The sequence below is a fragment of the Kogia breviceps genome, chromosome 2 (assembly GCF_026419965.1).
Source record: "Kogia breviceps isolate mKogBre1 chromosome 2, mKogBre1 haplotype 1, whole genome shotgun sequence".
NCBI lineage: Eukaryota > Metazoa > Chordata > Mammalia > Artiodactyla > Physeteridae > Kogia > Kogia breviceps.
In genome coordinates this window covers 28,254,937-28,282,742 of record NC_081311.1, presented here as the reverse complement: position 1 = coordinate 28,282,742, position 27,806 = coordinate 28,254,937, and the positions used below count along the sequence as shown (strand labels likewise).

At 45.9% G+C, this 27,806-nt stretch overlaps 2 protein-coding genes across 2 annotated transcripts; one reads left to right on the top strand and one right to left on the bottom strand.

The window, feature by feature from the left end:
• Positions 1-208: 208 nt before the first annotated feature.
• Positions 209-5,316, bottom strand: NDUFB8 (NADH:ubiquinone oxidoreductase subunit B8). The gene is made up of 5 exons (XM_059055572.2): positions 5,191-5,316; positions 4,800-4,926; positions 3,231-3,330; positions 2,639-2,794; positions 209-392 (listed from the first exon to the last, which is right to left on the bottom strand). Exons 1-5 carry the CDS (start codon positions 5,273-5,275, stop codon positions 300-302), a joined length of 561 nt encoding a protein of 186 aa, XP_058911555.1. The 5' UTR covers positions 5,276-5,316; the 3' UTR covers positions 209-299.
• A 1,658-nt stretch (positions 5,317-6,974) lies between these two features.
• Positions 6,975-21,166, top strand: HIF1AN (hypoxia inducible factor 1 subunit alpha inhibitor). Its single transcript, XM_059055573.2, has 8 exons — positions 6,975-7,175; positions 7,463-7,713; positions 10,341-10,489; positions 12,821-12,966; positions 13,764-13,870; positions 14,292-14,355; positions 14,583-14,693; positions 15,536-21,166. Exons 1-8 carry the CDS (start codon positions 6,999-7,001, stop codon positions 15,578-15,580), a joined length of 1,050 nt encoding a protein of 349 aa, XP_058911556.1. The 5' UTR covers positions 6,975-6,998; the 3' UTR covers positions 15,581-21,166.
• Positions 21,167-27,806: the final 6,640 nt, after the last annotated feature.

Sequence of the window (27,806 nt, the reverse complement as noted above, 5' to 3'; positions counted from 1 at the left end):
GTTTTTTATGGGAAATAAATCTTGTTCCAACTTGAGAAGTCAGGAACGTATCTTCCTTCTTCCACAATCCTGTAGATGGGGAAAGGAGCTACCCTTACCACCTGCTGTACAACTGGAACCCTCAACTACTTTTCCCAGTGAAATTAGCAAATCAACATCTTCTTGTGCTTAAGCAATGGCTATTCCTGGGGAAATGAGGCACAGATACCACAGTACTAAGTTTTATTAGCAATTTCATTAAGGTAAAATTTCTAGGATTGAGGGAGTCAGTTAGGGGGCACGAAGCCCACGAAGCCTCCTCAGATCTCATAGTGAACCACCGGCTCAGGTTCTTTGTTGGGATCGCCACCTCGTTCCAGGTACAGATTATTGTAAGGATACTGCTTTGGTCCCTAAGAAAAAAACACAGGTCAGCAAGAACGACATATATCTATGTAGCCAATACCTGGCTACACCCCACTCTGAGTGAAGAATCACGCACAGTAAATGGGTACTTTGGTCAGACCCAGCTGGGCTAGAACAGCAGGGACAGCACTCCTCTTCCCCGCTCAGCCCAAGGCAGAGAGAAAGCCTAGATTGTAAGAGAAGTGGTGCCTACACTGTTTGTGTGTGTGAGAGTGACAGTGAGGGAGGGAGGGAGGGAGGGAGAGAAAGAGAGAGGGTGAAAGGGAGAGTGTGGGGGAGAGCTTTCTAAATGAGATGATGCATCCATCCATCCCACTCTCTCGGGGTCGAGACAGACTCAATCTCTTTTAAGTCACTCAGCCTCTAATGGTTCCACCACTAAAGTGGCCTAGCAAATGAGGCGTGCAGGAGCAGCAGTGGGGGAAAGCACGGAGAAGACACGGCTGGGATGTGCTTTAGGGGCTGCTGGCTTTACCAACAAACAGCTGTCAGAGAACACAGCTCAAGGGGAGGAGAAAAGGGTGATGTGCTTACAGAACTGAAAAATGGAAGAGCCACACTGTGTTTCTTGCTCTCCTGAAGTGAAGTTAGCGTTTACACCAGCCCTATGTGCACTCTCCAGCCTGGGGCCCCTGGGGCTCAGTAGGAAGGCTTGTGTCAGTGCACACAGACACACACGCTACCGTTAGGACATTGATTATCTCAGCACAGGTAGCACTGCGCAGCCAACTGCAAACACGGAAGCTTCCTGCTTTCAGTTCCTTTCCTCACAATCTACCCTGTAGACTACTCCCAAATTAATCTTCCTAAAAACCTAGACTTCATTATGGCATTCTTCTGTTCAGAAACCCAACATGGCTCCCTGCTGCCTACAGGCAGACCAAGTCATCCCTGTACCCCCAACCCTTAGCACTTTCTATACCCGGTGCGTGATAGGGGCTTCATAAATATTTACTGAATTAGTGCATTACTATACCATCAAGTCCAGATCCCTTAGCCATGCAACCTATCTGATCAAACTCACTTCACAATATTTTTTCTAACACAGCAGTTTCAACAACTGATTTCCCAGGACATCAGAACTTGTTAAATATTGATTCTAGAACCCCATTCTGGAATTACTGAATTAGGCTCTCCAGGCAGTGGAGCTCAGGAATCTGGATTTTAGTAGCTCTCCAGGTAACCAATGCAGCTGGTTATCTAGGAACTATTTATAAGCCTATTTCCGCTCCAGCTAACTCACTGTCCTCTTCCTTCATTCTATTTTCTCTTGCCCCAAGTGTTCTCTTCAACTTCTCCCCACCATCTAAAATATATATATTTTAGCATCTAGCATAATCCTTCTTCTTAACAGCACCTGATACCCCCAGCATACATTCACTACACACATATATACACAAAAACTGTGCCAAATTCCTATATATATGTTCCAATGTTACTCATGTCATATATCTAAATTTTCTTCTTATCCAAATTAAATGCCCTTAAAGCTAGACAGTATATTCTTTCTTTTTTTAAATTTATTTACGTGTAGTTGATTTACATTGTTTGTTAATTTCTGCTGTACAGCAAAGTGATTCAGTTATACATATATATACATTCTTTTTCATATTCTTTTCAATTATGGTTTATCACAGGATATTGAATATAGTTCCCTGTGCTGTACAGTAGGACCTTGTTGTTTATCCATTCTATTTATACTAGTTTGCATCTGCTAATCCCAAACTCCCTACCCATACCTCCCCTACCCCCACTTAGCAACCACAAGTCTGTTCTCTACAGACAGTATATTTTCTGTGTCCTTTACATTCTCTGAAATCTAACTGTCCATGCTTGCAGTAAACATTTAATTGCTTCCAGTACCCTATAGAAGTGCCCTTCACACCAACAAAGGATGAGCTTTCAACTCGAGATTCCTTGACTCTACCTTAAAAGATCACTTGCTAAAATATTATTGTTAAGTACAGTTCCCAAAATGGCAACTCTAAAGACTAGCTGGCTTCTCCATTCTCATTCCTCACCTAGTCCTACAGTTTCTACTCATTCAGACCGACCCAAGATGCAGGCAGGAGCAATGCTCTGGTACTTGTACCAGGCCAGTGGGTAAGACCCTCTATAGGCCTTACCAGGAAGTCAAGCTTGGTATTGGCTGGATCCCTACTCCAGAGACTTTATTCCCTCAGGAAACAAGGCTAAGTAAGTGTGGTTGAGGGAGCACTTCTCAGATACTCACCACAGGCTGGTAGGTGGGGTAAGTCTCCCCCACCCAAAACATGAACAGCATGAAGGCCACGAAGCCGAAGAGGTGCTTACACATGAGATTCCAAGAAACAGGAGTGGGGGACGTGTCCACACGGTTCCTGATATACATGTCTAGGTCCCAGTGCATCTGAGACAAAAAGGCAGATCACTGTCACATACTGCTCTTCCTGCAAAAGGCATGCAGTGCAGAGTGATTAGAGCCTCACAGAAGGCTTGAAAGGCATTCTACTGCCCTGGGCAATATTCTGAGAGCCACATCTGAGATACTGTGGCCCACAGGACTGGATGCTGGCTTATGTCTAGGTTCTGCTGACCAGAGACAGCTCAATAATAGAAGTTCACAACTCTTACAATACAGAGCTTTGACTCTTAAAATACAGAGCTTTGATTACTCCCAGACATCCCATTCCACACACCACACAGGGAACATCAGATCTCAGATTGCTGGACGTCACTTCCTTGGGCAGAAAAACTTTAGTGTTTCTTGGGCAGAAAAGTGCCATTTGAGCTACAGAAGACATAGGGAAAAGGAAGGAAGGTGAAATGGGATATGGTTCTCTCACCGGTTCACCCCAGTTCAACCGCAGGTCTGGGTGGTCCCAGTCATACCATGGCTCCCTCTCCTGCTGTGAGCGGTCAGGAAGCTTCGGGTAGTCACCATACCTGAGAGACAGCAAGAACTTCTGGACAGGGCTCTGAGCAGCTTCACTCAGACAATTCACAGTCTCCTCATCTCAGAGATGAAAAACCAAGTGATAGAAATAACTGCCTCCCCTAAGGACAGAGGAACTGACCTCCAAATCAAGATCTCAATTTTTTTCCCTGAGGTGTACATACTGAGAAATGCTGAGTTAAAGGGCCACTGGTAAATATCCCAAATTTCCCCCCAAAAAGACTGTCAGTTTCCATTCCTACAAACGGTATAAAAGAGATCCATTTTCCTGAATGCCTTCCAATACCAAATTTATCATTAATAAAACAAAATAAAATGTTGATAAGCGAAAAAAAATCTCAATTTTTACTCACTAAGCACAGAATAACCGAAGAAGTCCAAATTGTCAATGAAAATTTATGTCAAACTGAAACATTTTACCATATGTAAGCTTTTCTTACCTTCTTTCAATAGAAAGAAGAAAAGTCATGCAATGTTATAATATTAGTGCTGGAAGGAAATTTAACAATCAATCACTCTGTTTCCCCCATTAGACAGAAAAAGAAACTGAAGTTTAAAGTCTGAACCTAAGATCACCCAGTTAATTGGAATAAAAACAAAAGGGTACAGATTAGAAAAGCACTTTTCATAGCAACTGTGTTTCTCAACCACAGAGTTGACATACAACTCCAAGTCTCAAACACCTCATGGGTCTTCATGATAAGCTAGATTTTTTCCCCAAAACCAGGTTCAACTGCTATCGAGGCTGCTCTTGTCCACAACACAATAAAAGACATAGGAAATGATGACAACTAGACATGTGTCACAGAAAGTGATTGGAAAACAACAAGATGAATAGGAGCTGCTGAAACCACGGCTGAAAGAGTGATGCTAGGACAGAAAATGTGGATGATGGTAATCAACTCAGACAATTAACCACAGGGATGTTACGGGGGTGCGGGGGCAAAACCATCAACTGGAGTAAGGGAGTGACTATTTAATCTGCTTTAAAATTGCTACGACTTCCACAGCGCTAACTGCAAAATATTTCTTAAAAGAGAGATATACATGATATAGAGTACTCCATCTACAAATAAGGGTCTCATGACAGGAATCCAGCTCCATCCTGGTCACGTGCCTGGATGACAGCACCTGAGCCCAGCAGATGCTCAATCTAAATGAAACCTTGCGCTCTGGATGGAGCCAAAGAAGGTTCCTGCTATTCAAAGGTCCTCAAGGGAGCTATTTAAAACCTCAGCTTCCTCATTTGAGGAAACAGCCTGAGCCAAGGAGAAAATTGAAGTCCTCTTGGCTGCAGCTGCTAACCCATCCCCTCCCACCTCCCTCCACGGAGAAAAGCGCCCATACCGTTGACTCTGAGGGGTCACGAAAAGGTTCGGGGAAAAGGTTCAGAGTAGAGCTACCCAACCCAACCGAACTTCTCCCATCACTACCCAGGTGCGAGCAGACCCTATCTCACCCCATGCCATCATCTGGGTACGGCTCGTAGTCTTCCACCCGCATATTATACTTCTTGGCTGCAGCAGCCCGTTCTTCTGGGGTCCTGGGATAGGGTCCCGGGAGCATGTCCTTGGTAATGTGGGAGGCTGGAGAGCAGATGAGGGCACGTCAGAAGTGACCCCATTCCTCCTGCCACTCTGAAGGCTTCAAGCTGCGGTGGCTGCAGAGACCGAAGCCCGAGGCTTCGAGGGACCAGCAGACCCTCCACCTGTTTTTCTGAATACACCAACTCCACCTCCGCCCTTGCCCGGACTCGCCCGCCGCGGTATCCAGAATACCCACCCTCCGTCCGACACACCAAACCTCAGGCACCCCTCTCCCACACTGACGCCTCGCCCGTTCTCTCGGACCTGTCCGTGCACCCATCGGCACCACGTTTCGGGATGCCCCTTGCAGCCATCGGACTCCCAGAACCCCCGCCCTGGCCGCCGCCATCTTCACCTTCTTCTCGTTTCACCCCGCACATGCGCAAAGACCTTGTCACGGCGGCTGAGCCGGGCCAAACACGGCAAGGGAGAAAAGTCTTAAAGATTCAATAAGGGCGGGGCTTAAACGGTGCTAGGAAGCCAGAGAGAAGAAGAGCGGTTGGATAGAGGCAGAGAGGGAAAGCGGGAAGGAGAGAAAAACAAGCAGGTCACTGCTTTGACATTTCAGATTGTTATGTCCCTTTTCTACCTCAGCTGGCTTAGACGCATCCAGGGATAACGGGCACTCAGAACCTGAGCATCTCAGGTGGACAGCTGACCCACCTACCCCAGGACCAGTACAAGTAAAAGGAGCCTATCAATCTCTTTTCTGACTGCTTGCCTTTTTCCTCTCCTTCACTGGAAGTTCCTCCTTCCATCCCCAAACGTGATCATTCTTCAAATTCAGCCCTTGGTCTTGTTTGTTCTTGTTTTGTTTTCCAAATTAGTTATCTCCTTCAGTTACATGCACGGTGCAACACACAAATTGGCCCAGAACTGGTTCTTTTTTTGTTGTTTTATTTTGGCCGCGCGGCTTGCGGGATCCCAGTTCCTCGACCAGGGATTGAATCCGCGCCCTTGGCAGTGAAAGCGCTGAGTCCCAACCACTGGACCACCAGAGAATTCCCCCAAACTGGTTCTTCAGTTTCAGTCTCGTGTTTACATCCGAATGTCCCAGTCACCTCAACCCAACAAGTGTAAAACCAATCCTATCATCTGAACCCACCTCAGATTTGCTAGAATTCGCTCAGATTTACTAGGACTTGGATAAATACATTTCAAGCCGAACCACAATTAGTTAACACTAGCCTAACAAAAGAATTGGGGGGGGGCATTATTGTTCGCATATGAATATGTGTTCATTTTATCTATACAAGTATGATTTGCATAATTTACAGTACAAATATGCACATATTTCCAGGAAGTTTTAGGGTGATCACTGTTTTGGAGTAGAATCCATTATTACAGACATTCCCAAATATATATCAGAGCAATAAAAACTGATATATACTATTCAGTATATGAATTTGGGGGAGAACTACTTTGCAGCAACTTGCCCTCTTATAAATGAGAATCGAATGGATGTTCAGAATGGTTGGACGACCATGCATTCAATCAATAGCAAACACTGATCTAATTCGGTCAAGATAAACAAAAATGCCTTTAAGTAGGTGAGATGGTGACACAGGAAGAAAAATCAAATGGTGCCAAGCAAAAGAAAACTGTCTTTGATTTCGAAAGAATTCAAGTTGCCATATATCTTTTGCCGAGGCTTTCGGAGCAACCTTTACCCAACACTTATCTATCGGACAGTTGTTTTCCTTCTGACTTCCTTGGGTGGGTCAAGTTTGCGTCTCTCTCCATCCATCAGTGTAAAAGTTAATGCCCCACTAAACTTGCCTCCTTCTTTGCCTGTTGTGTAGGCCTGGGCACACTGAGGCAGCAATAATTTGTGAATTGGTTAACCCGATGATCACCCCTATTCAGTGGGACTAACGTCTAGTCCCAGGTCTTCGGGGGCGGAGCGTAGGGTGTAGAGCTATAGGTTACCATTAGGAGGCGCTCGCCCAGGGCTCGGCCCCGCGTAAGAACGCAGAACGCTCTCTCTCGCAGCCTAGCTCTATGGTTTCCGTTGTGTTTTCCCCGGAATAGGCGGAGCTTCCGCTTCCGGTGGGCCGTCCCTAGCGGCGGAGATGGCGGCGACTGCGGCGGAGGCTGCGGCCTCGGGCTCTGGAGAACCCCGGGAAGAGGCTGAAGTCCCCGGCCCCTCCTGGGATGAGTCCCAACTGCGCAGTTATACCTTCCCGACCCGGCCCATCCCGCGTCTGAGTCAGAGCGACCCCCGGGCGGAGGAGCTTATCGAGAATGAGGTAGGGGGCGGGGCCGCGTCGAAGAGGGGGGTGGGGGTGGGGGATGGGGGAAGGGACCAGGTTGGGAGGAGAGGTCAAAGGTGAGTAGTGATGGAAGGGAGGGGTTGTGGACTAGGCCGGGTTGTGGACTAGGGCCTAAGGGGAGATGGAGAGGGAAGCGAGGAAGAATGGGACTTGCGGGGTTCGTGCTGGTTAACGAGAGAAGTAATTTTGAAGTTGGGAAGTATTGGAATCTTGGGACAAGAACCCACTAGGTCCTTGGGACTTCATTTGTTTTTTCCACTTAGGAGCCTGTGGTCCTGACCGACACAAATCTTGTGTATCCTGCCCTAAAATGGGACCTTGAATACCTGCAAGAAAATATTGGCAACGGAGACTTCTCTGTGTACAGTGCCAGCACCCACAAGTTCTTGTACTATGATGAGAAGAAGATGGCTAATTTCCAGAACTTTAAGCCTAGGTCCAGTAGAGAAGAAATGAAATTTCATGAGTTTGTTGAGAAACTGCAGGATATACAGGAGCGAGGAGGTGAAGAGAGGTAAATTCCCAGGTCGTGGTTTTCCATTGGATCTAGGACATCTATTTTCCTTTCCTTTACTTATCTGAGGATAAGTTTTCTAGCTTGAGGGATGATGGAATGACTAGACTTGAACTGTGATTCTCAAGTTTGTTGTCTTCATGAAGTGAGAGTCACAGTTGCCTAGCAGAGTCAGGTAGGTGAATGAAGTGAGTGAAGTTGTTTGGGTGAAAGCTGTGATGAAGCTGAAAGCATATGCCTTATTCAAAGTGCGAAGTCTTTACTTGATTCTTGTTTTCATTTTGGAGTGCAGTCCAGGGTTGCCAGATAGTCTGATATTTTTCAAGAGAAACCAGAAATCGGTGTTTTTATTTAAAATCTTTTTGACTTTTAAATGTGGGCAGCTAATGCATATTTTTTAAAATGCTGCAAGAGGCAAATTTAAAATATCTGTCAGTAGATTTCCTGAGATTATGGGTTTGCAGCCTTTGTCCTAAAATATTTGAGTGGTGGCAGTGCAGGCTGAAAAGTTGTATAGGTGAGAATATTGATGTGTTGTGTTGTATTGATGATAGCAAACACAAGACATATACACACACGGGAGTGACTCTTTCTCTCCTCCTTTATCTTTGTTTATGAGGGCAGCCTCTTATGTAGGTCCCAGACAATATTCAGGCCCACAAAATAACGTTGTCTTTGGGGAATTGCTGTTACTGAGTACTTGATGGTGAATGACTATCTCCGTCTCACATTTGGTGCCCAACCCGGGGCTTTTCTTCACTCTCCAGCCTCAGTTCTCTTCCTGACTCTGTTAGCAGTATGTGGCAGAGTGAAAGGATTTGAAACATAGTTTTTAATTTTTTTTTTGGCTTCTTGACTCTTAGCTATTGTCATAATGATGGAACTTTGACTGGAAGAGTTTCCAGAATCTGAAATGGCTGATTTGTTCTTTATGTCTTATAGAGACTGGTTCAGTTAAATCATCTCATGCATAATGTTCTCAAATTTACCACAGTGCATGCGCACGTGTGCACACACACATACACCCAGTGTTGAGAAGAGAGATTGATTTAAATGATGCTGGTGGAGTGTAAAGCTTTTGATTGAACATATGCATGGAATGAGCATGAGATAAGACACATGAGTCGTCTGGTTCCTCAGTCACTTTAAGTTTCTTGCTTTCTGTAGCGAGAGCATTTTGCCTAAGTCTGAATTATGAGTGTAGTCTGTACTTTATGGGTGATTTAAGGAAAATTTTTTACTATTTGCAAGATTTGCCCTATCAGCTGACTTTAGCACCAAGCAACTGTGTTGTATAATTGTATATATAGCTTGTTATGATTCTGGGGTGAAGGGTGTTAGGATCCTCTTTGAGCTATTTTGAGGATTTACTATTAAGGTTTCACAGGAATTGCTTAGATTCCTGTTTGGGGAGTGTTCCTGACTCTTTCAGAGTTACATGAGAAATATTTGTATGAACATATGTACATCATAATCTCTGGGGAACGTTCCAAGGTTGCATTGGAGTCTTGAGCTGTTCCATGTCCCCAAACAGGTAGCTGTTGCCAGCTTATCAAGATTTTAAGTTAATATTGCCTTAAACATTGTGACTTCAGGCACTGGGATACCTTTGAGCTTTTGAAGTAATGCTCTCAGGACCATTACTTCTTTTTCTTCATGTTTGCCCCCTAAATAATGTTTCTTTTGGGGCTTGATCAAGTGTGTTTGGCTTTTCATATCTATTAAGTAACTTCTTACCTTCCTTAGGAATGTTAGGGGCCCTGGGTCTGTGGAAAGCTTAGTGAGGTATTTTTTTTCAGCTATAGATGGCTGCTACAGATAGGTGGCTGAATCAGTTAAGATAAACTAGGCTTCAGTCCAGGACTCAGTGACTTGAAACAACAAAGGTTTATTTTTCACTCATGCTACATGTCCATCTCAGGTCACCTGGAGGCTCTACTTACATCATCTTTTGCACTTTGGGACACAGATTGCTCCAGCAGTTGCCATTGGAAACTTTGCAATTGCTGTGGCAGAGGGAAAGTGATGTGGTAGTGTGTACTGGTTCTTAAAATTACACTTTGGAAGCAGCACCAGTCACTTCTGTGGACATCTCATTGGCCAAAGCAAATTATATAAGTAAGCCTTGCTTCAAGGAGGTGAGGAAGAATAACTCTTTCACAGGGAGGGGACTAGTTCTTGTTGAACAATAATACGAGCTGCCAAAATGGCCATCAAGGGCCAAAGGGGATGTCTCGCACCCCAAGAGTTTCTGGAACAAGGCTGAGTCATCATTCTAGGGTCTGTGGGTAGGCTTCGAGGAAATCTATGAAATTATACTAAAGTTCAATGTGTGCATTTTTATGGGGAACCTTGCTTGGATTCTTTTTTTTTTCCTTGGATTCTTAAAGGATTCATACTGTGACCCAGAAAAAGTTAAGAATCACTTCTCTAAAATATAAAATTTGGTGTTGAACAGAGCTCAGAGAAGGATAGGTAAGGATTCAGTTCTGTGAGAGTCCCATGACTGCAGCTGTTCTTTGTGGGAGATGTTGGTATGGGCTTGGGTTTGGATTTCCAGGTATGAGAGGCCATGCCAGGGACAGTGTGTATATGCACTAATGGGATTTTCTTCTTGGGGAACATAGGTTGTATCTGCAGCAAACACTCAATGACACTGTGGGCAGGAAGATTGTCATGGACTTCTTGGGTTTTAACTGGAACTGGATTAATAAGCAACAGGGAAAGCGTGGCTGGGGGCAGCTGACCTCTAACCTGCTGCTTATTGGCATGGAAGGTAAGAAATCTTTCAGAAAGCAGCATGGCTTGGGGTCATATGAAGTGATTTCTAAACCTTTCCCCACCACTTGTTCGCTCCATGACTTTCAACAAGTCACGTAACATTCTCAAGTCTCAGTTTCCTAATTTGTAAAATGAACACAGTAATATCTTATAATTAACTATGAAGATTAAATGAGATAACGTATGTTATGTCAGATACTTTAAAAAGAAAGTTCCCTATTCCCTTTTTCAGCTGCTGTGTGAGTATATATATTTAGATATTAGGGATCTCTAAAATTCTGCTGTTTTCTATTGGATCTGTCTATGTTCAGAAGATTTTTATCCTAGTAGAAGAGGGAAACATTTTTCCAATGTAAATTGAACCTTATCTTTTGAACAGATAATACACTAATGGGGTTAAATTCAAAAGGTGTAAATAGGTATGCAGTGATAAATCTCTCTTCCATTTCTATTTCCCAGCCTCTCAGTTTCCTTCCCTCCTTGGAGGCACCATATATTATTAGTTGCTTGTATATCCTGCGAGTGGATTTTACATGTACATAAGCAAATACATGAATACTTTTTTTTTTTTTTTTTTTAAATAAAAAGAGGAACCTTTAAACTCCAATCAGGAGAAAGAGAGCTACTTACCAGCCAGGGTCATTGTCTTATTCTTATTTTTATTTCTGTCACTTGCTCAGTGCCATGCCCATAGTAGGTACTTAGTAAATGGTGAAGTAAATTGGGTTGAACAAGGAAGCAGAGTAATTACTCACTGTCATTCACCACTGGGCTCTGAAGTCTCTTCTTCCCCTTTGATTGTCCTTTCTTCAGATTTGGGTCCTTTGCTGCCAGTGTTAATAAAAGTTTCCAGCAGTGCAACTTATGAATTGACCCTTAACCTGACCCTTTGAAACCAACTCTTGGTTGACCTGCCAGGAGCCAGTTGTTTACTTGACTCTGAATTTTTATGTTGCCTTCCTATCCTGTAGTATAGAGAGCAGGGAAACAGATCCCTCAGGTAGAGATGAAAGAGCAAGTCTCCTTTGAGGATGCATGTGGATCTCTGCACTTAGGAAAGCAGCTGTCTTGGCCCACCCAGGCAGACCTGAGGAATGTTTTCTAAACTCCATTCCCTGCAGAGGTCCCTTGATCTCTCAAGGATTGTGCAAAGGATAAACATCAGATACAGCCCCACTTACAAAGAGTAGATGGAGCATACATATGCTAGAGCAGAACTAATTCAGGATGGCATTTTAAATAATTTGCCTTATTCAAAGTATACAACTCTCTTCAGGAATCTGATATGCTTCCCTCAATGAGAATCAGCAGCTCCAGTGCTGATCTAAAGAAGTGTTGCAATCCCACAGATGTGATGAAGTGGGAGCAGAGGTTGAGAATCTTTGAGCTCCAAAAAAGCTACCCAAAGCAAGTACATATTCGTACAACTTAAAATGACTGATTAAGTCCATCAAAGAAGATCATGCGTGCATTGCTGATACCAGTCATTTCAGTTGTTTCTAACTCTTGTTTTTTTGCTGCCCTTGAATTCGTGCCATAGTCAAGAAGAGTACAAGTACAGGTTCCCTTCAGCTGTCTAAAAGCAGAGCATTCCTGTGAAACCTTCTATGAGCCGAAATGATATAAAACTAAGAAGCATTTACTCTAGGACACATCTTGCTAATAGATGCACAAAGTAAATCGAGATAAAGCACAGATGCTCACAGACACAGTTCAGAGCTATGATGGCTTGATGCTGAGATGCTGGCTTGATGCTGAGATGCTGAGTGTAGTTTCCAGGGGAGGAGATTGGCAGTGCCACTCTCACTGCTTGCGCTTGCTGCCTCTATGATGGCTCGCTGCAAAACAAACATGAATGATATTTTTGCTTTTTTTTTTTATAAAAATGAAAATCCTCTTTGGATTTCTTTCGGTTAGCAAAAACAGGTACAAATGTAGGTCTTTTGTAAAAGCAAAGTGACGTAAAGTGAACTTTTGAAAAGCGGGGCGTACCTGTACAGAGTGTATTATTTTGCCGTATTTGTATCACTTTGATGTGCATTTGCATCTAGTAAGGGCAGCAGTCATCATTTAAGAAAGTCTACTTTGCTAATTGATGGTGAACTCTTAGCCAGTGATGTTTGCTACTAGACTTATCACCCACTAAAAGTGTAGCACCTAATTGGCTGAGAGTTGTAATTACAGTCTCCCTGATGTTGCCTGAAATTTTGATTTGGAACCCTTTGCTGAGAGGGCAGGCTGGGTTTCTCTCCAGCACTGGGGCCTATGTTCCATCCTGTGCAATAGAGTTACTGCTCTGAATAAGAAAATGTCTGTCTTCCTACAGGAAATGTGACACCTGCTCACTATGATGAGCAACAGAACTTCTTTGCTCAGATAAAAGGCTACAAGCGATGCATTTTGTTCCCTCCGGATCAGTTTGAGTGCCTCTACCCATATCCTGTTCATCATCCATGTGACAGACAGAGCCAGGTGAGCTCGTGTGGTCTGAGGAGGGTGTAGAACTCCTTTGAGATCCAAGGCTGGCATGTCTTTCCCCTTCTCTGTGGAGGCATGCCAGGTTTGGACAAACTCAGAGGACAATTTCACAATGTAGTTTATATATTCTAGGTCCCTGTGGTGGTCCCCAGATGTTTAGGGCAGATCCCATCACTGATGCTGGTGGACTCTGGTTATTCTGTTTGATTGAATTATGAGTTCATGGAACAAAATGTGTATGTCTCCATTGGATTTAATAATTGTTTACTTTTGTCATGGATGCTACTTTTTTTGATAAAGAGAAGGGTGAATAGAATTGAGATATGTCATTTAATGTCTTTTCTGGATCTCAGTGAGGTGTGTGGTTGACTTTGCGGCCAACCAGAGAGCGCCTCTCCTTTCTTGAGAAAACCTCTTAGCTACCTCGTGTAGAAATCTTAGCTGGTTAGAATATGTATTGGGGGAAAAGTTTCTGAAGGTTTGGGTGAAGGATGAGTCCTGATTCCTCAGATCTGCAGGCCATGAGTAGGTTTTCTGACCTTTAAACTGTGATGATTGGCTTCTGACCTCAGGAGCACTGAGGCCTAATATTTTTTATCATTTAACATTCAGCAATGCCCATCTTCTTAGGTCGTTCTCTGAGAGAGTTTGTGTATGTTTAATGTATGTTGTGTCTTCTGCTGGATGTAAATTCTAAAGACTTTTTAAAGGCATCTTTCTTGACTACCAAAGTTACTGATAAAAATTTGGTGAGTGACTGATTTTTTTTTTTTTTCTCTTGAACCTCTCAGGTGGACTTTGACAATCCTGACTACGAGAGGTTCCCCAATTTCCAGAACGTGGTTGGTTACGAAACAGTGGTTGGCCCTGGTGATGTTCTTTACATCCCAATGTACTGGTGAGGATGGGGCTAGGACTGGGGGCTTTTAGGGAGCATTCTTTCCCATTCCCTGGAAAGCCTTATCCATGTCTCTTCTTTTGAGTTGTGGCAGGATTGCACTTATGTGATATACAGGAAGGTTGGCATATCCAGATGATGAGCATACTGAACATGGGGGAAATGGCAATACTGTTTCTAGACAAGATGACAGTTCCTCAAGTCCAAAGAGATCCCAGAGGCTTGAGGCTAGAGAAACTGTTCTTGACTCTGGTATTTGAAGGCTGAACACCACTGCCTGTAGCCCCAGGGTGTGTTTGATAGGATGAGTGTGAAGTTACTGTCTTCATTATATCCCTTAGCAGGACTCTACTTAGTTTCAGAGGATCCCTCCGTCTGAAAAGTATTGGTGGCAAACAGGAGCCTGTTTATTTTCTTGCAGGTGGCATCACATAGAGTCATTACTAAATGGGGGGATTACCATCACTGTGAACTTCTGGTATAAGGTGAATATAGTTTTTTTTCCTGGATGGGAGTGGGGTGAGGTAGGTGTAATAAATTATTTAGGGGCAGGGTGGGGAGGTTGGCTATCTCTGGAAGTGATTCCCAGGTCTTTGGGGGAGCTGGAGAGGGTGGGGTTGAACTGGGTTTCTTAAGGGAGGATGGTGCGAGGAACAATGGGTGACACTGAAGCCTGCTAAAGACATTTCCTGAGCTGCTGCTTCCTTTGCAGGGGGCCCCCACCCCTAAGAGAATTGAATATCCTCTCAAAGCCCATCAGAAAGTGGCCATAATGAGAAACATTGAGAAGATGCTTGGAGAGGCCTTGGGGAACCCACAAGAGGTATGTGGCTGCCCCAAGGTGGCACTCCTGTGACTCAGTGGGCAGAGTGACCAGGGAAAGTCAGGATTGGCGTCACAGTCTCTGTAGCTCTTCTGTTTCAGTATCTGTTGTCCTGTTTCTTCATAGAGGTTATGGGTATGTTCAGAAAATCCTTGTTTTCTGATGAGAGCTGAGCTTGACTGGCGGATCAATTATAATCTGTTCCATGCTAGTAGTAATGTTCCGCATGGGGCTTGTGTGCCAGCTGGGGACCCCCGAGGGGATTCTTTTGGAATGGGAAGCGAGCAGTAAAGCATCTACTCACATGCTCCCAGCCTTGCCAAGACTGCTCTAGGTAATGTTGAGACCTGCTTCCCACGCAGGTGTGCCAGTGGCCCATAGGGTAAATGGGGGAGGTTTGTAATGTTCTTACCTCTGTCCTGTGGAGCGCCTCAGCATTCAGAGCACCTGTGGGCTTGGGAGATCGCACCAGCCCCGATTACAAATGATCTTTTCAGAATATAGAGTCACTTAAGATTTTTAAGTCACATTTACAAAACATGCACGTAAACACTCGGGGTGTCTGGGATTATTAGCTCCTCTGACCTTCTGTCAGTTTGGTTCTGCTTACAAATGTAGGGTATTGTGAGAGGGAAGGTAATACAAGATGGACCCAGAGGAGAGGGCCATGCTCCAGGATACTGGGTTGACTACTAGGAAGAGAGTTGGTTAGAGGGTTTACAAGATTGAATGGAAGCCTTGTCCTTGCCCTTGGCTGGACATCGATGTCTCCAGACACACCTCATCTGGCCCCGGGGCTAGGGGACAGGCAGTTCTGACTGGCTCCTCATGTCTTTTCACAGGTGGGGCCCTTGTTGAACACAATGATCAAGGGCCGATACAACTAGCCTGCCAGGAGTCGAGGCCTCCTGCCAGGTGACTGCTAGCCCGTCCACACCGCTTCATTGATGAGGACAGGAGACTCCAAACGCTAGTATTGCACGCTGCACTTAATGGACTGGACTCTTGCCATGGCCCTGGAGGCAGGTGTTCGGGGCAAGGCAGGGTGGTTGGCACTCCACTCCCATTCGGAGGGACTTCTTACCCTTGCCTCTGTGCCCCAGCACCTTCCCTCCCTGCCCCCTAAAGTCCTGCATTCAGTGTATGGAGTCCCCAGCTTCTGGTTGTCATCATGTCGTGTGTTAGTCTGTCAACCTTGGGGTGTGTGTGCGTGTGTATGCCTGCACACGCGTGTATGTATTTGTTCCTTGCTCCCTCCTTCTGGGTCAGGATGCCACCTCTGGCTCTCAGCTCTGTCTCCTGCAACCTCAGTGCCTCAGCCTGAGAGAGAGGAGATGTTCTTGGACGCCCACTGCATCTGGGCTACAGGGCCACAGCTACCCTAACCATGAGGTCAGTCTGCCCCCTCCCAGTTTTCACAGAGTGAGGCTCTAGGCTGTTGGGAATGGCTACTGAGACTCTAATGGGGAGAGGGAGAGTGGGGAGGGTTGCCTTTGAGAGCCTAAATAGCTTCCTAGGAGAGCAAATTAGACAGGGTTCCAACTTGAACCTTCAAGCTCAAGCCATACACAGAAAAGAGCCTTGGGACACAGGAACCAAGGATTGTGCATAACTTCCAAATTACAGACACATACAGCTTCTTTCTTCCAGCACCAGCTCTTGTTCTCTGTCCTGGGTGCCAGGGGAGTCATCCTAGCAATGGCTTCTCTAGGTTCTAGGGGTGCAAGCCTCTGTGTGGATGTGTGTGCGGATGTTTGTGCCTGTGTGCGTGCATGTGTGTCCACACTGGCCTGCCTCTCTGCTTACCAAGTTTCTACTGCTTAACCTTGTCCAGTGGGACATACAGCAGGAGCCCCAAGGCAGTGCTGCCTGACCTGGTCTAAAGCTTTTAAAAAAACTCATTTTTAGCCATTGGATGTTGGTCAGGCCTCGCTGCAACTTGCCTGAGGCCAACTGGCTAGAGCCTCCAGGTCCTGTGACCCTCCCTGCCCAGGCCACGTCCTCTGTGTCCGTGGAGCTTCTTGGCTCAGGAGACAAAATGGGGTCAAGCCTAGGCAGCTAACTCACCACATGTCATCCACCTCATGGCAAGGGCAAAAATGTAGCCTTGCCTCTTAAAGCCAGTGCCTCTGCCAGACCCCGCTGTAATGTTCCAGAAACACCCTCAGAAGTCAGGGCAACTGGTGGAGCATGGAGAGGAATTTCCTTTTCTGTTCATAGCTTTTCATGGGAACCCCTCTCAGGGCTGCAGCTTACAGCTGGGCAGCTGTGTACTGCACAACTCGAAGGGCCGTCATTCACACCTGTATAATGGAAGTGGGGCCCCTGGGATTGGGCAGTGTGATGGCCCTGCGTCTGCTCACCTCCACTCCCATCTCCACGCCCCTTCTCTCTGGAAGGAAAAAGGAGTTGGAAGTCTCTGGGTTCATTTTTTCCTTTTTTTTTTTTTTTTTTTTTTTTTTTTTGCCAAAGGTTTACTTCCAGTGTCCGAGCTATGGCTCTCACCCCAAGAGCTCAGTTTACAGTTACAGTGCACTGATGGACTGAGAGGATGCATATGTGTGTGTGTGCATGAGCGCACTTGTGTGTATTTTGGGGAGGGGTGTTTATTTTTAGTACCCCATTCTGGGGTTCTCTGATGCAGTGTGGGTGTTCAAACATGGTACCTTCTCAAGTGTAGTTCTTTCAAATATAGCCAATGCTGGAAAATGTGATTGCAGTGATCTCCATCCCTCCATCTCTTTTGGGAAAGAGTAACGCAGCAAAGAAAACAAGGCAGACGAGATAAATTGACCACAAAGACACTTTGAAATATAGCACATTATTTTTCTTCTCAGCAGCTCTGCTGCTTCCCTGGCTCATTCCTTAAAAGTGTGGGTGATGTGCAGCAGGGAGGCGTGGTCTCTCAGCTGCTCCTCTCTGGGTGCTGTGCCGACACAGGTCTGCATGAGGGGGAGGGACCTTCACAGGTTGGGTCCTGATCCTTGGGTAATGTCTCTGGGTTCATGTCCAATAGTGATCCCTGATTATATTAGACACCTAATGTGTGCCTGGTGCTTTTAGTGCAAGGTAGGTATTCTCATTTTACAGTTCAAGAATAAGCAGTTAGTGGCAATCAGGATTCAAACCTAGTACTGTTTGGCTGCAAACCCCCTGCTGTTCTTTTCCACCAAACTACATTGATTGTCCTACTGTACCTCCTTTGCACTACAGGCAGCAGGCAGTGTCTAGTACAGACAGGTTTAGCCCAAAAGGATACAGAAGATACAGCTCAGGGTGAAAGCTCTTCTGGGCTCCAGCTAAAGACTTCTTGGGAAAACTGCCAGGAAGCCATATTATGAGTTAAGAGTTCTGGAAGAAGTTACAGGGAAACTGAGTTCTAGATCCCATTGGTTAATGTGTGTCCTTGAATAGGTCCCATAACTTTTCCCAGCATGCTTCTGCATCTATAGAATTGAAGATCTAGATATTCACTAAGAACTTTGATTCATGTTCTGCTGCCTCTGTTTCCCCCAATGAAGAGATTGAGGCTCTTCCCTTCACATACCTAGGTTAGGGCTATTCAGGCTCAAATTCTACTCATAGCAGAGTAGAACGTTTCTGCTCTGTTGCTTACTCCTATCCTAGCTGGCAGTGTGAGGGCAGACACATAGGGGAAGGTGGGGGTTGGGGCCTGTATGAGGGTCAGCCATGTTGCAAGATCCTATTTTTACACCAGCAGGTACAGAGGAAACTACTCTTGTGAAGTCAAATATTTGTTGGGGGGTTGAAGTTTGGGGGGTGGAGGAGGGGCTGTTCTGGGCATCAGTTGAGCAGATGCCCAGAATGCCTGGGGGAGACCAGCTTCCCCTACAAATCAGAGCTCTAAATTACAAGGTTTTTACCAACGTGAACAGTTGGGGGAAGTCTGCTCTCATTTGCGTAATGGTTTCTGTCACTGGTGATTAGACACAGGATGAAGGAAAAGAAATTTGACAATTAGGAATGAGCGATCATTAATCTGAATCTGTTAGGAGACAGGGGAAGGATCCTTATCAATGGGCCAACCCCACATGAGGCGACCCTCCCTCTGCCCCCAGAGACTCTTGGGCCACATACCCTTTCATTGTTCCCACCATAAGCTGAGCTGGTATTTTCTTAGCAAAGTCTAGGTGGGCCCAGTCCCCAGGCTGAGGTGGATACAGGAACACATCTAGAGGCATGAGCCAACAAAGGGTGTCAAATGCAAGTGATAGGGCAAAGAATAGCAAATAGAATGGCTTTGACGTGTGTATGCTGTTTGTGGAAAATGTTTTTGTAATCAGCACTCCAGATACCCCACCTGTGACATGCATTTGTTACATTCCTGCACTGCAGGGTGTGGAGAAAACCTCTTTTTTCCTCCAGGAGCCTCTGCTTAGTTGGAGAGGAAACCACATGAAACACCCAGAGGTTATGAAGCCATGTGTGGTGCACCCTATGAGGACAAGGTTAGAGACTGTTGAGAGAGGAGGAAGATCAGTAGAGAGCAGACCTCAACCTCCAGGCACCTCCCAGCCCCTGGGCTCCCCAGGGAGGACTCTTCATCCTAGGCTCCCAGCAAGGTTGATTCTGTCCTTCCCCCCTCGCACGTCATTGCAGCTGTAGTTATGTGGAGGGCACTGAGACCCCTGCCCAGATGTGTGAGCAGGTGATGAGAGGAACTGACAGTCTGAGTGGTAAGGTGTGGAGAGTCCCAACTTGGATCTTCTCAGGTCTCCGTGTCACCTCATCTCTCATCTCTCTGTCTCTTCAAACATCATGGACAGGATTTGCACCAGTTGTTAGTTGTTTCTCAGTTTTGTGGCTTATATGTTGGTGGGTTCCTTAGATCAGTGGCTCCCTCAAGGATTGGAGGCAGGGGTGGTGGTGGTGGTTGGTTGTCTCGTCAGAATGTGAACTTCCCATGGGTAGGGCTGTGTCTCTCCCCTTGGTAACTTTCCTACCTCTGGTTTGTCTACCCTTCAAAATCCAATGCAGGGTTTAGTAGGGATGCAGAGAGTGGCCCTCAGGGACCAGTTTTACCCAAACAGGGTGGCTACTGGGATGCTCCTACGAACTCATGGGCTTCCAGAAGCCCTGGCCTTTCTGCCCATGTCATCTTCCCTTTTTCTGGAACCTCCAGTTCTTGCCCCCCCCCCCAGTCCCTGCCTACTTCTCTGGTATCCTCTCAAATTGCCTGCTGTTCCAGCTTCCTTTTCCACAGTCCCCCCAGTTTCTCCTACTTTTACTCTCCCTGCCTAGGCTCTTCAGCAGCCCCTTCACCAAGGTCCTTTTTCCTAAACAGTTGCTTTCTCAGAAGCTCCCTGGCTGCAGGTGTTTGGATTGACTTTCTCTAGGATCCCTACATCTTCCTTTTCTGATCTGCAGTAATTCTCTTCACCCACGGTTAGTCCATTTGTTCTGTGTCTGCTCTGTTCTCTTGCCATTCCTTTGTCACTTCTGTACGTCCTGGTTTAGCTTTTCTCACTGTGGGAGCCCTTTCTGCTAGTCTTCAGCCAGTTCTGTTTAATCTTCATAGGACTTAGAATCTTGAGGGGAGCCCTGCTGAGCACTTTTGGTGCATTTCTGGGGGACAAAGCCTCAGACACTGGCAACCTTGAGGACCAGGGGTCTGTGGTTAGGCCTCCAGAGATGGGTGAGAGGAGGTAACCTAGAGAATCATGGACAGTGGAGAACCAGTGAGGGGAGATTGAGCAGGAGACTCCCCAGGAGTAGAGCTGGGCCTGGCAAGCCTGGAGGGAGGAACTGAAGTTTGTGTTTCCACATACATGCATCTGTGTGCCTTAGGGTCCAGCAGTTCAGGGATGGTGGGTGTTTTGGGAATGTCTGCTAATTTCTCTCAGGTGTCTTTGCTGATGCTCTGAGTCACCAAATTTGGCTGACTTCTTTGTTTCAGTGTTTGCTGAAAGGGAAGCAGCATATTGAGTAGTCATGTGTCAGGAGTGGGGGTCCTCGATGAGAAAGGCCCTGGAAGCTGGGGTAGCAGGAGACAGGGGCCCAGTGGTCAGCTTATATACCCAGACTGTCACTTCACTCCTCCAGGTGTTGAGTACAATAGCTGATTAAAGAAGTTTAAAAAAAATTGGGCCTTGCCTTCTTCCCCACCTGAAATCTAGTCTTCAGGTGATATTTTGGGAAGGAGCATGTGTCCTTTAACTTCCAACGAGAAACAACCTAACAATCTAGTATAGTGTATAAAAACATGGGTTTGGGAGTTAGATGTATTTGGTTCAGATTTCTAGCTTTGCTACTTATCAGCTGGGCTTGACCTTGTTGATTGACTTGACCTCTCTGAGCCTCAAGTTTCCTCAACTATAATGGTATGTGTGTAGGGGAAGGTGGGTGTTGAAAATATCTACCTCAGGGCTGATGGACTGATCGAAACAATGTTTGTAAAGCTTTACCACAGTGCCTGGCAAGCACTTAATAAATGGCTGTGGTAGTGGTGGTTATATTTATTTTGTGACTTATTGAGAAACTTGATTTCAGTGATTCCTTCCCTCTCAAGAAGAGCATAAGGAAGAATAAGGAAATTATGCTGGAGAAACTCATATTGAGATGGGGACAGACAGAAGAGCCTTGGTATCTAAATCCACCATAGAGGGAGGGAAACAGGGAAGAGTCTGATGCCTTCTACTTGGTCAGCCAGACTTTACTGCTCTCGTCGGCCCAGGGCCGGTGTGAGAAGCTGTCAGGTGTGAGGTCTTATGCTGTGTGAGGGGTGAGGGCAGCTGGGTGAGTTCCCATTACACCTGGAGAAGCTGTTGCCAGCCTCATACCATGAAACACCACAACAGTCAAATCAGGCCTGCTTGTTTCAATTTTATTGCATGCTCTTCCATGTATTTAAGTTACATATGTGTTAAGATTATTTTAGGACAGAGGGGCATTCTGAAGAGAATTCAGAAAAATACGACTGGAGTCTTAATAGCTACCATCTGTGGAGCCCCTGGAGCATTTGTTTCAGGCCCATTTCTAGTCTCTACCCATGTGCTGTCAGTTCAGCGGGGGCGTCAAGCAGGCAGTGTTACAGGTCTGCAGAGGAGAAGCACCTGACGAGCTCCGGTGTTCACAGTAGGCTTCTTGCAAGAAGTCACATAGTCTACGGTGATATCTGGAAGATAACCAGGGATTGGGGAGGAGTAAAAGGCATGTTTCTTCTCTGGCTTCTCTCTTCCAGTCCCAAAGCAAACACTCTGTTCCTCCATGTTTAAGGGTTTTAAGAACCACTTGTAGGAAAGAGCCAGACAGTGGACCCCCAAAAGAAGAAAACCCTTTGGTTAGCTACAGAAACATTTGAAAATAATTTTGATTGTCAGCCCAGGTTTGTCCTGGAGTGCATATGGATTGGACTTGCTCAGTTGTAACCCTTTCCCTGACTGCTTCTGCAAAAGACTTCATTCTGGCCTCTGGAGTTTCACCCCGCCACCCTACTTGGAAGGGATGCTGGATCCAGTTACTTAGACATCAGCCCGAGATGTACTCTGGCTGCCTGGAATTCTCAGCCTCTTCCACACTGATATCCCGCTGATCTCTTAGGTTCTCCCGCCACTCCCAGCCACTCCCCTCCTCCCCACTATGAGCCACGCCTCTCTGCAGCGCCCCTCTAGCCACTCATATCCTCTTGGGTCTGACCCTGGTCTCCAGCCCAGTGGGTGTAGAAGACCTCTCTCTAGCTGGTGCCAAGCCGTATCTGGGCTTCAGGCCATTCTGTAGTCACTTTACAGTCACCTCTCCACTTCTAGGTTTCTTTCACTCTGGGCCTTGGAAGCCCTCCCTCTGGCCCCAGAAAATGTTGCTGTGTTTTATTCAGTTTGCCTAAAACTTACTCACTTGGTCATTGAGGTCAATCCTGCCCTTCAGGGAGGCTCTGCTTCTTATCTCCATATCCAAGCTCTTGAATGTGTTGTGTATGGTGCAATATAGGGTAGTGGTTGAAAGTGAGGACTTTGCATATTTGGCTTTGAATCCTACCTAGATCTGTCATCCTATGTGACCTTGGGCAAATGACAAACTACCTGAAATTCAACTTCATATGTGTGAGGATAACATATACCTTGTCAGGGTTATGTGAAATAAGGTATGTAAAGAAAGGCTCAGCAGGGTGACTGTTCCATAGCAGAGGCTCGATTGTCATTGGCTTCTAATGGCCCCAGCCTTGTCTCTTTTAAAGCCTTTACTTCTCGTCCATGTAGCTTTCTGACAAAAGTCCTGCGTCTACTCCCAGAGCAAGTCTAGTTGTCAGGTCGTGAGCAGAGATAGGAGCATAAATTTCTTGCTCATGTTACCATTCCTTATGCCTTCTCGGTTACCTCCACCTCACAAGGACTCTACTATACTGCCATCAATGAGGAATGATCTAAAATTTCTTTTTTATAATATTAAAAATACTTGAAACACTGTCAGTGAAAATAGAAGACATCAGACCTGCTGTCAGCATGGGAATAAGAAGCACTGGAAGTGTGTGTGAGCTGGTGGCACAACAGGTGTGAAGGAGGCACAGCAGGCAGGGACACAGGAGACGAGATGGGCACAGAGGCCACACGCTAGTCTGGAGGCAGCAGGGCCACAGGCTTGTGAAGTTTCTCTCCAAGTGTTTGAATAGTGAGCTTTTGCCTGTGAGCAAAGCCCCACACATTTTACAGTCAGTGTAGTCATTGTTCTTACAAGGGTTTATGTGACGTTTTGACAAGAATGGAGACATCGGATGTGACTTCTGGGTTTGAATCCCTATTGGCCGCTTCCTAACTATAACCTCTTAACCTAAGTTAAGTCTGTGCCTCCGCCACTTCAGCTGTGAGGGGTGGAAAATAGCGCATGGCTTGCAATATTGTTATGAGCATTTGTGATGATGTTTTTATTTTTTTATTTTTTATTTTTTTTAATTTTTTTTTGTGATACGCGGGCCTCTCCCTGTTGTAACCTCTCCCGTTGCGGAGCACAGGCTCCGGACGCGCGGGCTCAGCAGCCATGGCTCACGGGCCCAGCCTCTCCGCGGCATGTGGGATCTTCCCGGACCGGGGCACGAACCCGCGTCCCCTGCATCGGCAGGCGGACTCTCAACCACTGCGCCACCAGGGAAGCCCTGTGATGATGTTTTTAAAACACTCAATTCAGTATGGGCACTCAGGAAACGGTTTATTATGAAGACCCAGTGTCTGGTTAGTACTTGGAGAGCTGGGCTTTTTTGATCCTACTCTGACTCAAGATAGTGACACTTGAAGTGGAATCACAGAAGAGATGACTTGGGGTGGGGAAGCAAAATGGAAGAGATCACCAGGTTGTGGAAGAGACTGAAAGTCTGTGAAAGACAGATATGGGGACAAAGGTGGTCTTGCTAGGATGGGGTCTTAAGGAGCAGAAGCAGATACCTAGGCTCTGGGTTACCATCTGATTCCCAGAATGAAGGAAATAGGGCAGGAAGGTGTCTGTGGGGGACATGGTGTGTCTAAGTGGAAAGGACACAAGGCTCAGGGGCCATGAACCCCTATGTGAATCTTAGATGTCCTTTTTTCAGGCTGGGTGACTTTGGGCACATTTGTCTCCATGCTTCAGTCCCCTCATCTTTAGAAGTGGTCAGGGGCTTCCCTGGTGGCGCAGTGGTTGAGAGTCTGCCTGCCGATGCAGGGGACGCGGGTTCATGCCCCGGTCTGGAAAGATCCCACATGCTGTGGAGCGGCTGGGCCCGTGAGCCATGGCCGCTGAACCTGCGTGTCCTGAGCCTGTGCTCCGCAATGGGAGGGGCCGCAACAGTGAGAGGCCCGCATACCACAAAAAAAAAAAAAAAAAAAAAAGTGGTCAGTACTATCATCACCTCCCTTACAGGGCTGATGGGACAACATACGTGAAAATGCTGTCTAAATTGAGCGCTATATAATACTTGTTGGGTGGTGGTTTAGGAGAGCTTTCCCAGAGTGGGTGTGGTTATAGAATTGCAGGAGTTCACAGATAAGAGCCTCCCACATTACAAGCAGGAAACAGTAAAGCAGCATTTCTCACCAAAACACTGTCTTTCACTGTGCCAAATATTTGGTCAGGATTTTGTTTTGGTTTAAGAAGGAAAAAGCAGTGTGCTGAGAAAGGGCATAAATTTTGGTGTCCCATGGATTAGGTTTGAATCTTGTTTTCACCATTCCCAACGTTGAGATGGTCAGATTACTTACTGTCTCTGAACTTTGCTTTCTTAACAGGCCCCTTCGAGTGGCTATTGGGAATGAATGAAACAGCTCAAGTGAAACATCTCAGTGCCTAGTGCCTCCCTAGTAAGTGCCCAATAAATATTAGTTCCCTTTCTTTCATTTCTTTTCCCTTTAGGAAGCAGCTAGTTTACCCAGCTTAAAAGGGACTCAGTTGTCCACGCCTTAGTGTGAACAAGTAAGATCAGAATTCCCTTGTCTATGGTGAGATTGGTTGTCCTAAGGAGTGTGAGTGTGAGTGAGGGAGAATCTTGGGAGAAGGCGGCAGGACTCTACTATGTTGGAGCTGGAGTAGGGGTCCTTTGGTCATCTAGTTGGTGTGGGGGTGAGTGAAGAACGCATGATGTCAAGAGGTGAGTTTGAAGAAAGAAGGTGGGTGCCGAGTGCTAGAGGGAAAAGCCAGTCTCGGGGTTGTGTGGAGTGGAGGACAGGACAGTGAGCTATGGATGTGATCAGAGTCCTGCCAGGGGACCTTAGGAAATGTGACTACAAATCAAAGTTGTGAGAGAAGTCCTGCATTCAACCAGCTGTCATCTTAATACCTCTGAGAGTTGTAGTCCTCCCAGAAAGGAAGAATATAAAAAGAAAGTAGAAATCTTCAAGATGGAAAGACTTTTTAAGTGTTTTCAAAGTGAAGGAAATGCACAACCTAATCAGGGTATCTGACAGCCTAGGTGGGGTTCAAGATGTCTGAGAAAATGCAGTTGGGTATTGAAGCGCATCAAACTCAGGGATATGAGCTGGGTGACCACCTTCTTAGGTCTTAGGTAATGGAGGCCCCATGATAGGGCTTTTAGAGACAACAAATAGGAATTTATGGGTCCCTTAGAATCCAGTCAGTAGCCCAATAAATGTTTCTGGTTGTTTTACCATCTCAACCATCTGAGAAGGCAACCTCCAAAATATATGTGCAGCATCAATTGTTTCCTTGATAGGTAAGCATCTTTTAACTCTGGAGAACTTAGAATGAAGGATAGACATGTTTAAGAACATGGAACCTGCAGCACTACTCTATTTGCTCTAAGGAATCTATGCAGTTTGTTTTTAAATCCTTAACATATGGAGGAGAATTTGCCTTTTAGTTTGATAGGTTTACCTTGTAATACCAACTAAAGAGTGTTGAATAATTTATTTAGACTTGAATTTTAAGTCGAAATCTCGCCAAGTCTATATTATTTTGGAATATTTAAAATGATTTGAGATTTGCTGTATTTATGAACGTAACCTATTGGCGATACAATAATTAAGTACTTGGGAAAGTTTGTTTTAGTCAGGTAAATGAAGTACTTAAGAAATAAAATATATTAACCTCACATTACTCCTTTGTTATATAAACAAAATAATAAGGTTTGTAAGCTAAACTTAACAGCTTAGACAAGAACTAGGATTTTGAATCTGTAACTTTGAAATCTGAATATAATTCTTAAAACCAAAGTAATTTCTGGATAGTTATTTCTACACCCAAAAGTATCCCTCATGGATATCAAACACCTCCTGGGGAAACTCTGCATATAGTATTACCACAGACCCAGTCACTCAGCCTCTCTAGGTACCAGTCGCTCTCCAGGCACTGGCAGCAGTTAAGATGGCCACCGTGGGTCAAATCATAGCTACAGACATGGTTTTTGAAACTTTTTAAAATTGGTTGGCAGCATTTATGATAAACTTTAATTTAAAAACAAAAGCTTGGGGCTTCCCTGGTGGTGCGGTGGTTAAGAATTGGCCTGCCAGTGCAGGGGACATGGGTTCAAGCCCTGGCCCGGGAGGATCCCACATGTCGTGGAGCAGCTAAGCCCATGCGCCACAACTACCGAGCCTGTGCTCTAGAGCCTGTGAGCCACAACTCCTGAGCCCACATGCCACAACTACTGAAGCCCGCGCGCCTAGAGCCCGTGCTCCGTAACAAGAGAAGTCACCGCAATGAGAAGCCTACGCACCGAAATGAAGAGTAGCCCCCGCTCACCGCAACTAGAGAAAACCTGCAAGCAGCAACGAAGACCCAACGCAGCCAAAAAAATAAAAACTAAATAAAAACAAAAGCTTTTGGCTTCTTTGGAGAATCAGAAGATCTGGCAACAGTAAGATTCCATTTCCCATAGGACAGCAGTTGGCCAGAGCTAAGTAGCTGCCACCCCTTTGGGCATGTCCTTCCCATTTGCCACGGTCACCACTCTTCATTTTGGTACCTAATACGTGGTTTATCTCACTTCTGTGACCCGTCTGGCCCACATTTTTGCACTTGACCCCTGAACTAGAGGTTTTCTGAGGTTCCTAACAGCAGATTGATAGCTGGGGGAAAGGCTCAGGAAAAGTGCAGTCCCTACCCTCCTCTCTATTCTCATCATCCCCTCTGTCCAGGCTGTCTTTTCCCAGCCACCTGGCCCCAGGGCTGGTTTCAGCCCCTAGAGGAAATACGCAAGACGTTCCCAGGCTCAGCCTTCTCTGTGTTTGCTGCTCTTTTCTATAACCACGCTGGTTCCAGAGATTCTCTTGCCCAGACAGTTTGCCTGGGCTCTGACCTCATGTCTCAGTTCCTGTGAACTTCCTGATTCCCTTTGTAATTTGACCACAGCCTCACTCTGGTGTGTGAGGGCTCCCAGGATCTGCTTTCTGAAGCTCCTGTACCTGATTATACCTGGTCTGTCAGGCTTGGTTTTGAATCTTCTGACTCAGACTCCCATCTCCACCATCACTGCTCACTCTCTGGGCAGTGTGGTTACTCAGCTGAGGGATGGAAGATTGTTGGAGGTTCAGGGGACATGGGAGGTGAGGTTGGAAGTGTTTGCATTTTCAAGAGAAGCATGGAGGCAGAAGCCAATCGCAGTTTAAGGAGGCAACCAGTAGAAGGCTTTTTAGGTGAGGGAGGCAACTGAGCATACTTGTAGGCAGAGGAGAA

What these genes read in the sequence shown, in the direction of transcription:
- NDUFB8 (XM_059055572.2), bottom strand. Translation starts at nt 5,275, where the DNA reads ATGGCGGCGGCCAGGGCGGGGGTTCTGGGAGTCCGATGGCTGCAAGGG. An exon ending in TACCCAGATGATGGCATGGG is followed by an intron (nt 3,331 to 4,799) that starts GTGAGATAGGGT and finishes GCTGTCTCTCAG; the next exon opens with GTATGGTGACTACCCGAAGC. An exon ending in GGTTGAACTGGGGTGAACCG is followed by an intron (nt 2,795 to 3,230) that starts GTGAGAGAACCA and finishes TTTTTGTCTCAG; the next exon opens with ATGCACTGGGACCTAGACAT.
- HIF1AN (XM_059055573.2), top strand. Translation starts at nt 6,999, where the DNA reads ATGGCGGCGACTGCGGCGGAGGCTGCGGCCTCGGGCTCTGGAGAACCC. An exon ending in CATGTGACAGACAGAGCCAG is followed by an intron (nt 12,967 to 13,763) that starts GTGAGCTCGTGT and finishes TGAACCTCTCAG; the next exon opens with GTGGACTTTGACAATCCTGA. An exon ending in CCTTGGGGAACCCACAAGAG is followed by an intron (nt 14,694 to 15,535) that starts GTATGTGGCTGC and finishes GTCTTTTCACAG; the next exon opens with GTGGGGCCCTTGTTGAACAC.